The sequence below is a fragment of the Echinops telfairi genome, unplaced genomic scaffold, assembly GCF_000313985.2.
Source record: "Echinops telfairi isolate 266 unplaced genomic scaffold, ASM31398v2 ScPeMD7_18;HRSCAF=68, whole genome shotgun sequence".
In the NCBI taxonomy this organism is placed as follows: Eukaryota; Metazoa; Chordata; class Mammalia; order Afrosoricida; family Tenrecidae; genus Echinops; species Echinops telfairi.
Genome location: NW_022103915.1, coordinates 57090052 through 57102328, shown reverse-complemented (window position 1 = coordinate 57102328; position 12277 = coordinate 57090052). Strand labels below are relative to the sequence as shown.

The 12277-nt window shown below is 38.2% G+C and overlaps 1 protein-coding gene across 2 annotated transcripts in view; it reads right to left on the bottom strand.

Annotated features, from left to right (window-relative positions):
- The window catches only part of NEMF (nuclear export mediator factor), a 60919-nt gene that overhangs the window by 12002 nt on the left and 36640 nt on the right, over positions 1 to 12277 (bottom strand). For both annotated transcript variants that reach the window (XR_006679857.1, XM_004698573.2), the window contains exons 18-26: positions 11777 to 11839; positions 10695 to 10807; positions 8953 to 9010; positions 7557 to 7615; positions 7350 to 7470; positions 4500 to 4779; positions 3765 to 3807; positions 3543 to 3592; positions 1729 to 1864 (exon numbers count right to left, since the gene is read on the bottom strand). Coding sequence is in view for 1 of the 2 variants with exons in the window: in XM_004698573.2 (XP_004698630.1) it covers positions 1729 to 1864; positions 3543 to 3592; positions 3765 to 3807; positions 4500 to 4779; positions 7350 to 7470; positions 7557 to 7615; positions 8953 to 9010; positions 10695 to 10807; positions 11777 to 11839 (923 nt within the window). In the remaining variant the exon portion in view is untranslated. The remainder of the gene's footprint in view (positions 1 to 1728; positions 1865 to 3542; positions 3593 to 3764; positions 3808 to 4499; positions 4780 to 7349; positions 7471 to 7556; positions 7616 to 8952; positions 9011 to 10694; positions 10808 to 11776; positions 11840 to 12277) is intronic.

Below are 12277 nucleotides of genomic sequence, written 5' to 3'. Positions count from 1 at the left end.
GACCGTGAGTTAGACAGTGTTCCTGGGATCCAGCAGGGTTTCATCGGCTAATTTTCTGAAGTAGATTGCCAAGCCTTTCTTCTTACTGTCTTCGTCTGGAAATTCTGCTGAACCCTGCCTACAGGTGACCTCACTACAGGTGACCCTGCTGATATTTCAAATATTCATGGCCTACCTTCAAGCACCAAAGTTTGACAAAGTGACAGATGTGTGGTACAGTTGGCAATAAAGGGCTATAAATATGAAGATAAGTAATGCTATAAAATTACAGAAAGTTTTATTAAACAAGATAGAAATGTTTCTTGATCTATCCTCCATCTAGGTTTATGTACTTATGAAGGCAATGTTTTAATCTCTAATCCTTCTGAGTAATTCTGCACTCTTTATTTTCTCAGTACCTATTTCCATTTTCATAATACAATGGAATATTAAAAAGAAAGAAAGATGGGGAACAGCAGAGATTAACTGTGATTGATTCTACTCAGAGTTAAGACAATGTTATGAGTCAATTGATAGTTTAAAAGAAATTAGGACACAGAGTCTAATCTAGATAGATGTGCACTGTTAAGCATAAGAAGGTAAAGTCTGGAGAAACGAGTTCATTCAATGCTGTAGTGACACAGAACAAAGACCCCTGGTGTGACGTATAGATCAGCTCATGGCTTCAGGTGGTGACTCAGCTCAAAGCTGAGTGTAGCAGTAGATTCAAGTACAGAACTTGGGAGGCATGAGCACAATCAGACTGGTCACTTACTGTAACTTCCACGGTGTGGTGCTTACAAAATGGACATTCCTCAATGTAACCTTGTGTACCAGTTCTTCTCAGAGCTCGGCCAGCTCCTCCTATTTATGTTCATCGTCCCATTGCCTGATGTCTGCTAAGAACTAGACTTTATGGGTTTCTATCTCAGTACGTTCTTTTCCAGCCCCAGTCACTCGTGGGCTCTCTTTGCAGTAGACAGTTGGAAAGGTACCTGGATTAGAGAACCACTAAAGCTTTCATCTCGGGAGCAATGGATCCTAGAAAACAACGGTGCTTGGATAATCCCTGAAACAAACTGCTTCTTCAATCCTTTCAGCTCTTCCTGCAGCCAGTGTTTCCAAGTGTGCATCTTCAAAGGCTCAACCTCTGGGATGCAGGTTTCACCCTCTTCACTGGTTGATTGGTGCCAAAACAGGGCAAGGGAGGTGCCTTGAACTTGGGTATCTCCCCTACTTGAATTTGGGCATTTTACACCACAGCAATATGGCAGTTTTGGAATCCTTAATAAACTCAAATCATGTTCTTCTGAAACAATGAGTATGGGGAACAAACAGAGAAATGTGAAGGGGCAAGCTGTACAATCGATAGGGTAAGGTTTCCCTCCACAAATCTTGTAACCTTGCAGATTGAGGAACATTGTTGTAAGGGGGGTAAAAAAAATCACTTGGTACATTTTCTTGGGCCTTTTCTCACCAATGCAGTTTAACATTTTCTTAAAATTTCTTCATAATGAACCCTTGTTGTCCTGTGTCCTTCAAAAACAATTCTACCAGCATTATCCATTTGGAATGCCAGAGCACAGTTGTCATGGCCTTTTCACAGGAAGTTACACAAGTCTTTATTTTTTGCTTCAATTGTCTGTTTCATCTAAACTTTACGCAGTGAAGAAAAACTGCACAACTTCATTTGTGAATCATGGTGTATAAGTTTTCACATTTCAACCGACAGTTAATGAACCCCATTACCTTCTGTCCTCGCTTCACCGGCTGGCCGGCTGGCACGCTTCTGCTTGTGTTCTGATGTGTCTCCCTCTCCTGGTCCTTGCCCTGCGTCTCTTCTAGAGCCCCAGAATCATCTGGAAGCTTTTTCTTCTTCATTTCTCTAAAAAGAAATGAAACAGAAACATGTAAAATGCATAAAAGAACATGGTTTCTCCTTGACAGTCACGCATTCTCCATACAGGAAAAAGCCAAAACATTTCATCTTTCATAGATTCATCATTCTTTCTAAAGTCCAAGAGAAATACGCCGTCATCCTGGTCTTATTCTTAATCACCAGCCATATTTAGTCCTAAACACTCTGATGGCCAGTGACAGGAATTTATGGTCTTTCTATTGACAACCAACAAACCAAACTCACTGCCACCTAGCTGATGTCGATTCCCAGTGACGCTTTAGGACAGGACAGAACTGCCTCTACAAATTTCCAAGACTGACTCTATAAGAGCAGAAAAACCACACTCGCGCCCCGCCACACACACAAGATTTTAAAAAATAGAAAAATTGTAGAATATCTGGCGCGGCGCGGGGAAAAAGAAGAGGAAAATGGGAAAAAAAAAAGATAGAGACAATCACACCAAAATCACATACACTTTTCATGCGCAATCTCTTTTTATTCTAGTGCCTCTGTGTTTAGTTCAGACTCCCTCGAGTGACCCCTCCACCCACTTACTTGTTCTGCATACCAAACCAAACCCAACCAGCTGGCATCAAGTCCGACTCACGGCAACCTCGTGTGCTGCAGATAGAATTGCACTCCATTGTGTTATCAAAGCTGGGACCTTTTGGAAACAGAGTGCCAGGCCTTTCTTTTAAGAGAACTCTGATTCGGTTTGAACTGCCAATTGTCCACGTTGCAGTCCAGTGCACAAGTGTTTGTGCTACCCAAGGAGTCCGATTTGTACATACACTTCCTTAATGATCTTCCTTAGTGGTTTACCAAAGTCCTTAGGCTTGTCATACAAAGTTCTCAAATTATGGTCCAAATTCATTTATCTAAACTTAACACCTACCAGTTGACAAAGATGAACTTTCCACTTCTTTCAATTTTAATCTATTTATCAAAGTCCTAAGCTATTTTCAAGGTGTACTTCTGATTGTATTTTTCCAAACATGTCAATTCCTGCGACTCTTGAACCAGTGAACTAACTCCTGAACTACCTTTTAATATTTCTTGGATGTTTATGGCCATTTCCTGAAAACAGGCCTCTAAGGCGTCTCAAAGACATAGACTTTCTATTTCCTTCTTTATACAGTTATCACCTAGCACAGTGCCCGGTCCTCAGAGTTCATGCTCAATGTTTAGTAATCGCTTTTCTGAAACAAAAGGGGCTTATTGTCCCTTCTGGCCCAAGGGACAAGCTTTACTATTCCTCATCTTCCTTGTGGCACAGAAAGACTGTCATCTCAGATGGCCCCTTCCTCCTGTCCATGCCTTTCTACCTGCCTCCTGAGATATGCCATGTGGGGGGTGGGGGGGTGGGGGAAACGACTCTCTCATATGAAACTTTTCCTAATTAATTTCACATATCCCTGTTTATTCCTGTAAATATGCTTCTAGAACTACACTATTTAATACAGTCAGTATTAATGTATATATTTTTTGTAATGACAGCTTAATTTATGCCACCAGATATAGGTTACTGATTATAGTGACAGATTAAGGTGCTACATTTAAAATGCTAAACTTTGATAATTTTAATAAAGGAATTCTTTAGGATAATCAAGTGATTTATAAAAAAAAATCATGCTTTTCAGTTAGATAACTCAAATATGTTTACCTTCTTTCCTTGGCTGACAAATGTCTCCGGCTCTGTAATTTACTGTCACTCTATTAAAATTGAAACAGAAAAACAAGCAAGTACAAACAACAATGTAACTACTATTAATTTTCTGATTGAACATTCTCAGTCTAATTCCTAGAGTAGCATTTACAAAACAGAAAAGCATTTCCCTCCTTGAGACGGGTATGCTGCTTTTCAAACACCTTGAAAACATCTCACCAAGTTAGGAGCTTCCTCTTTTGAAGATAATTTATGGAGGGGCCTGGGAAAACAAGCAAAAAGAGGAATCTGCTATTACAAAAGATTGATATAAAGTCCCAAAATATTCCCATTTAACACTCTTAATTAAAGGCAATCCTGTAACTTTCAAATTTGGTAATGTAAGAAAAATATCATCAAATTGCTCATTTTCATACACACCACATATTTTTAAACAGCTGACATGCATTGAATATTTAGCATGTCTGGCACTACTAAATGCTCTACATGCATTTAATTTTCCCTAAGAAACTGCTGAATACGACTTTTTAATCAAGAAGGAAAAAATGATGGTGAGGTGATATAACAACTTGCCCAAGGAAATGGGTGTGGACTTAATTTTGGCTTGACTCGTCTAAGTCTTAACAATCCCAATGATAACACTTTTATAACTGTGATATTATCTTGGTAATCAAGAGACTTTAAAGACAAAATGGAATTGTCAAAAATACTCAGAACCACTAAAAAAATGGAATTCTTTATTATGAGCATTCTAGCTATTTACTTTGACCTAATTTGGCCACTCTACATTTATTATTTTTCTATCTGCAGTTCTGGGAATATCATTGGAGAGATTCACCTCCCAATCAAATGGTGAGAAAACAAGAAGGCCACAGAATGAAAGGTAAAAATACTGAAATCGGTTTTGGCATTATCTTCATCAAGGTTTGCTCACCTAGAGTGGTTTTAAATTACCTTTGGGTCTGGAGATGGGACAAGTCAATGGTAGTGTCAGGATAACTTAATGTCTCTCCTTCTTCATCTTTCATTTCACCAATTGGTTCCTCATCTTTTACCACCTCTTCAGATTCTCCTTCATCCTCTGAACTTTCTTCCTGAATCAGTTCCTCCTTTAGATCATCTCCACCACTCTGAACAGTACTGGCCTCTTGGTCAATCTGAGTCATGAGTTCTTCTTCAACAGGCGTTTCAAGCAGTTCCTCTTTATCCTCCTCACTGCTACTATCACCTCCATCTGTAAAATCATCATAAGCAAAGTCAGAGTGGGACTGGCGATTTCCTTGAAAATGTCAAAAATTGAAAAGAAAAAAATGCTATTCATTTAGCCTATTCCCCCTCAAAATCAGACAATTTCCTGATTGTCTTCACATGATACTCTCAGAACAAAGAATTATCTGATTCATGAATATGTTGTACAAAATGCTCTCCAAGATGCTTTAACAAATAAATTTCTTAGACACTGCAACTATTTCTCTAAGATAAACCTTAACTCACTTTCATTAGGTATTTTCAAAGAGTAAGTCAATAAAAGTAGTTCTATAAACCAGTTGCTTTTATTAAATTTGCATAAGAAATTAACTGAGATAATGCTAGCAGATATTGGTACTTTTGCAAAAACAAAATACTGTGTAGTACCGTATACCAATAGTAATAATAGTCTTTTGAGTCACAGAGCAATAAAGCTGAGCTATATAATTAACCAACCACATGGATGATCCAAAACAAACTGCTTTTCTTAAGTTCAGTTGGATCACTTATAAAACAAGATGTCATCACCTATTCTGAGACTCAAAAGAAAAAAATAATGTACTTAAAGCATTTCAGTGTTAGGGAGATGGGGAAATTCACTAAGTAGAGCATTACACTACTAGTCATAAATGTAGTTTTATAGCTCCTCTAAATAGGAATGTAAAGGTTTCAGCAACTATTGTTGCTTTTTACTTGAAGCAAATATATTAAGTCAAATTCTCCTATGACAAATTACTTGTTTGAAATTCACCTTTGCATCACTTCTCATACTTAAACCCAAAAGTAAATGCCAATTCATTTACATCTAGGTTTATGTGTTAAATATTTTGCATTAATTGAACTTGACATTTAATTAAACATATACTGAACTGTAATAGTATTAGGCTCCAATTAAATGGCTCACAGTTTACCAGAATAAGTATTTTATTAAAAATCTGCGTTCGCGCTCCCGATTAAATCTTTCTAAAGAAAAACAAAATCTGTGAGGGAGGATGTCCAGTTGTCTACAGATGGGCTTTGGCTATCCATTCTGACTCCCCTCGTTCACACTGAAATGGTTGGCTGTTTGGGATCTTCTGATACCTGCTACCTGATCCTGTTGAAACCTCGTGATCACATAGGCTGGTGTGCTTCTTCCATGTGGGCTTTGTTGCTTCCCTGCTAGAAGGCTGCTTGTGTTTAACTTTAAGCCTTTTAAGACCCCAGACGCTATATCTTGTAAAAGTCGGACACCATCAGCTTTCTTCACATTAACTTGTGCACACATTGTGTCTTCAGCAATTGTGTAAGGAAGGGAGCATCACAGAAGGCCATTATTAGAAGAAACTGTTCTTGCGTTGAGGGAGGACTTGAGTAGCGGCCCAATGTCCGTCTGCTACCTTAATAGTCAACCTATAAATATATGTACATAGATCTATATCCCTATAGTTGTATATTAATATATTTACATATGTACATGCCTATGTTTATACCTCTATAAATAATGTCTTTTGCCTTCTAGTTCTTTCCTCTATTTCCCTTTACTTTCCTCCAGTCCTACTATCATGTTCGACCTTCATTTGGCTCTCTGTACTTCCTCTCAGCTATATTGCACTTGATAGAACCCCTTGCCATCGATTTTAGATTTCTTGTTGTTCCATTGTCCCTGGGTTTGTTGGCTCCCCCTCCCTTTCCCCCACCTCCTCCTCTCCCATGTCCCCCCGGAAGCATCAGTCCTGTTGTTTTCTCCTCAGGATTGTTTGTCCTTCTTATCTTATATAGATTGACATGGGGGAAAAAAGAAAAGCGAAACAAAAACTGGCCTATGAATAGTTCCAGGTCTGTCTGCTGATCCTTATGTTTTCCGATCAGGTCTGATGCAGTGCCAAGCCCTGTCCCCGGTCCAAAGTCAATTTTCAGAATTCCTCAGGGACTTTGTTGTTTTTCTCCCCATGCTGCTGTAGATAATTGGACATCCCCTCACAGAAGGGTCATGAGGAAGGGACAAGCCAGCCAGGGTGGAGTATAGCACCAACAAAACACTTAACATTCCTCTAGTACTTTAATGCTTCCTCCCCACCACTATCATGACCCCAGTTCTACCATACAAATCTGGGTAAACCAGAGCATGTACACTGCCACAGCTAATAGCTCTCAACAAACAGAATCCAGTACAGATAAACCCCTCAGGACCAATAATGAGAGGAGTGATACCATGAGGGTAGAGGGAGGTGGGGGGGAGAAAGAGGGAATGGATAGCAATGAACAGTGTACAAGCACCTCTCCCCTGGGGAAGGAACAGAAACATGGAGAAACATGGGTGAAGGGAGAAAGCGGAGTGTAAAATATGAAAATTATAATAATTTATAATTTATCAAGGTTTCAGAAGGGTGGGAGGGTGGGGGAACGAGGGGAAAAAGGAGGAGCTGATACCAAGAGCTCAAGTCGAAAGAAAATGTTCTGGAAACATCGATGGCAACATATGTACAAATGTGCTCGATACAATTGATTATGGACTGTTATAAGAGCCCCTAATAAAATGATTTATTAAAATAAAATAAAAAATGTTGAACATACCTAGTTGTTCCAGTTCTTCTGATAGAAGTTCCCTTGTGCAACTTGTGAGTGTCTCTATGTCTTCATCCTGCACCCTGACTTTCCGTTCACCCCGGTGCCTCCAGACACAAGACTCATCTACCTGTAGAAACAATGTTTCCATTGATGAAGCTTTAGTAAGCCTAGTAAAAATCAAAAGAAAAAAATAACCAAGAAGCCAAAGAGTACCTTAAAGAGGAAGCTAAATCCCATCATTAGATATGAAGGAGGAAGAAAATTCTTTTTTCCTATAAAACAATACACACAGATATTTGTTTGTTTTTTCAATTTTTCTTTGTAAAATCCATCACCAACAATCACATTAGTTTTGTCCTCTACTCTGTTCATGAAGGAACATACCCTATTTACAAAATTTGGTATTAGGTATGTGAACAGTGCAAAGTAAACTATACATGCATGCTCTCATTTAAAAAATCTCCAGATACAGAATTTCTTGCTAGAGTTTATATTGCTATTCTAAATATTGGTGCAATTTTTGCTTTGTTAAATATCAATTTGTGTGGTATGTTAATAAAAGAAATTCATTATTTGCTTTAAAAAAATACAGTAATCTATTTTCAAGGAAAAGATCTATGCTTCCCACATTAGTAGGCCACTGGAGATCCCCTTGCAGAGGGGTCTCGGGGAGGAGATGAGCCAGTCAGGGTGCGATGTAATAATGATGAGAAATACAACCTTCCTCTAGTTCCTAAGGGTTTCCTCCCCGCTCCCACTACCATGACTCGAATTCTATCTTGCAAGACTGGCTAGATCAGAGGAGGTACACTGGTAGAGATAGGAACTGAAAATACAGGGAATCCAGGACTGATGAGCCCTATAGGACCAGTGGTGTGAGTGGCAAAACAGGGAGGGTAAAGGGAGAATGGGTAGGAAAGAGGGAACCGATTACATGGAACTGTGTGTGACCTCCTCCCTGGGGGACAGACAACCGAAAAGTGGATGAAGGGAGACGTCGGACAGGGCAAGATATGACAAAATACCCATTTATAAACTATCAAGGGCTCATGCGGGAGGGGGTAGCGGGGAGGGAGGGGAAAAATGAGGACCTAATGTCGGGGGTTTAAATGGAGAGAAAATGTTTTGAGAAACGATGTACAAATGCGCTTTATACAATTGATGTGTGTATGGATTGGGATAATAGTTGTATGAGCCCCTAATAAAATGTTAAAAAAAAAAAAAAAAGATCTATGCTTCCTTAGAAGCCCTGGCAGTATAATGTTAAAGCACTCTGAGGGAGGAAAGATGTGGCAGTGTGCTTCCATACAGATTTAAAGTCTAAAAAATGCCATGGTGTAGTTCTCCTCTGTTTTATGGTTGCTATGAGTCAACAATGCCTTCTTGTCACTTTAACATTAAATTATGCGAAAGCACATTTCCATTGGTAAAACTATATATGAAGATGACATAACAAATTAAATTGGCCTCACAAAGGCAAAACTTTCCTTATTTCCTAAGCGACTTCTTATATAAAGTCAGTGCCATCAATTTCTGTTTAGTAGACGGTCCTCAAACTTGTCTCCAAATTAATCCACAAGGTTAGGAGTTTATCATGTCAAGCCATTACCTCTTATCATGAAACTTCCTGTTGTCAAATATTCTCCAGTTGGTGCTGTTTTGGACACCTGAAGGGCACAAGAACACATTACACTCAATAAACTTTTCAGTTTTCCACTCAGAAATAGAATCAAATTCAGGTAATCAGCAAGCACTGTGCATTTTGAACAATTTATGGAACACAGCAAAAACTGAAGGGGTAGCTATTCTTCAGACACATGTCTACCATATAAATATCCTAGGACTAGATCTAAAAATCCAAACTCACTGCCCTCAAGTTGATGCCGACTCACAGCAACCCTAAAAAACAGGGCAGAACTGTCCCTGTGAGTTTCCAAAACTAACCGTCGACAGGAGTAGAAAGCCCGTCTTTCTCTCAAGGAGAGGTTGGTGGTTTCTAACTGCTGACCTTACAGATCACAGCCCAGTGGGTAACCACTACACCATCTAGAGTTGGTCTACATGTTTTCTAAGGTGTGAGATATGAGAAAAATAAGGATTGTTTATTAAGCTTTATTATATAAAAGTCTCTTCAGATATAACTTTCTTTGTGTTAGCCTTTCACTTTAGGATAAAAAGTTAAAAGCAGACTTTTAAAAATATTTTATTTCACAAAATAGAAAATGGGCAAATTTATTCTGTAATTTTGAAGTCTGTGACACTCCAATATCTGAGAATATCTGTATTAATCATAAATAGTTGTCATAACAATATGAGCCTAAAAGCACACTAAACCTAAGGGAGAATAATGGTATTGAATGCTCCTTGTTCTTCAGCATAGCTTTAGGATTTTGTGTAAATACACTGTATTTATATCATCATTAGCTGTAATTCTTGAAAGTGTGAAAGTCAACAGAACTATAAATCAAGTAAAATAGCACGGACAACAAGGAGAGCAATTACTAAAGCCAAATAAATTAAAAACCACTGGATATAACCTATGAAGGGATTTCCAAAAGTTCATGAAATAATTTTCCCATGAACTTTTTGAAGCCCCTCATACATCCCAGGTAGAGCCAGAGAGAATTCATAAAATGCCAACAAAGAATTCTGTTCCTGTTTTAGGTCAGGAGGCCAGTCACACATAGGACACACTTCATCCAATATATCTGCTTGGATCACCCTCTCTGCTGAAGACTTATCTTCCCAGAGAGGTCTTTTCTTTGCACGTTTTTCTAATATGGTAGTGGCAGTCATTTTCTAAAGGAGCACTGGTGCTGCTGTGGGCTAGGCGTGGTACTAGTTCGGCCATTGAATCCACAACTAGACCATTCAGTTCACCAGCTGTTCATAGAAGAAAGTTGAAATTGTCTGTTCCCACATAGCATTACCATCTTGGAAACCCTATGGAAGGCTGCTATGAGTCGGAATCAATTCACTGGGATCATTCTCTAAAGGAGTCCTGGTAGCACTGTACTTAAGGCATTTGGTTACGAACTACAGAGTTGGTGCTTCAGACCCACCAGCAACTCCACAATTGAGATTTGAGGCTGTGTGTTAGTCTCAGAAACCCCCCAAAGGGTCACTATAAATCAGAATCAACTTGATGACAATGGGTTTGGTTTGGTATCATTTTCTAAGCCCACATCCCATTTTCATTCTTACAGCGCTTGGTATCTGATGTTAGGTTTGTGACTATCATCAAAATGTAAGCACCATCAAGACAGGTACTTTGCCTGCCTTGCTCACTTATGCACTCTCAAATATTAGCACAGAGTAGCTCTTAAATATATTAAAAGCTGTAATTATTACCTGATGATGGTACACCCACCAAGCACTTGTGATAACTCGTGCATCCCAAGCAGCACTATAGCAAAGTGCCATTGTGCCAGCTTCCGTCAGGGTCCGAGGTGGGATTGGCTCTCCTGCAAGAACAGTGCTAGCATTATTCAACTACCAAAATGCAAAATCTCTACCAAAGAGATATAGAGATCATATAGTGTTAAAAGTTTGAATACCTTAAATACTAATACTCTATTTTTACTTCAATAGTATAAAAGTTTCTATTTTTATAAAAATGCATTTGCATGGGGTGTTCACTTTTAAACAATCTACTTATAAAAAGTTAGAGAAAAGACATTCTCTCACTTACATGAATAAATCTAATAATTACCAAAAGAATGTAGAAAAAAATCTGAAGTTTAAAGACCTTGAGAATTAACACAGACTATTGGAACTATCAAGACAAAAACCATATGAATAATATATACCTTATGGCTAGATTTAAAACATTTTTCTTAGATATAAATCAAATACCATAAAAATTCACCTTTGAAAATATAAAATTTGGTAGTTTTTAATATATTCTCAAAGGTACGTATCTGGTCTGGCTCAGGGCCCAAAGTTGGGTTTAGTATCAATGGTGAAACCATGGAAGTCTAGTTATTAGGCTTAAAAGTTTTCCTGACTCTTTGTCAGATTAAGAAGGTGACATGCAAGGCTTTCAAACTGCTACAAAATTGCCTAAAAGAATTATAGCCCAGAAAAGGAAAAATTTCCCCAAATTCCAACAAACATTGGTTAGGAAAAGAGCTGACTTTATTTCCTTGTTGATCTTTGGCCTAGCTTTATATCCATTATTGGAAGTGAGGCACTGAAATCACCAACCGTTATTGTTAAATTATGTTTCTCCCTGAAAATCTATTATTTGATCTATGTATTTTGGGGGTCTATTGCTAAGTGCACATGAGTTTAAAACTGTGCTATCTTTTTGATGGGTGATCCTTTTATCATTATAAATGTTCTTTTTTGTCAATATAGATAGTTGCATTAAAGTTAGACTATAAATGTTTTAAGGAAATAAACTAAGGTTTTTAAAAAGAGAAAGATATTACCTGTTGGGTTCTTAATTACACAGCTGGTTGCACCATGAAGATCAGCATGTACATAAATGTCCCCTTTAATAAAGACAAATTATAAACAATAAGCCTGGTTTCTAAATGTGGGAAGAAAAAATAGTTTTCAATTTTTAGCACTAAAATTTAAGAATTTGATCTGCAATAATTTTAGAGGAGTATAAGCACTTTGTTAATGTAGTAAAGAATCAAAAGTCCAACACTGCAGATTAGCTCAGCCTTCTTGTTTTAAGAATAACATTTCAAATGAGAATCGATTATCAAAGCAAACAACGAATGAACCATACATAGTCAAGCACCAAACTATCTTTCTACCAACTAAATCTGTTATCCAGAAGCATATACAGTGAACCCTCGCCACTTCGCGCTTTGACTTCCGCGGCTTCACTCTATTGCGGTTTTTGCGTAACAGCGCATGCTCTGTCATTACTGCCACTGATTGGCTCATACTGTACACGCTTCTGTCTGCATCACTACGTA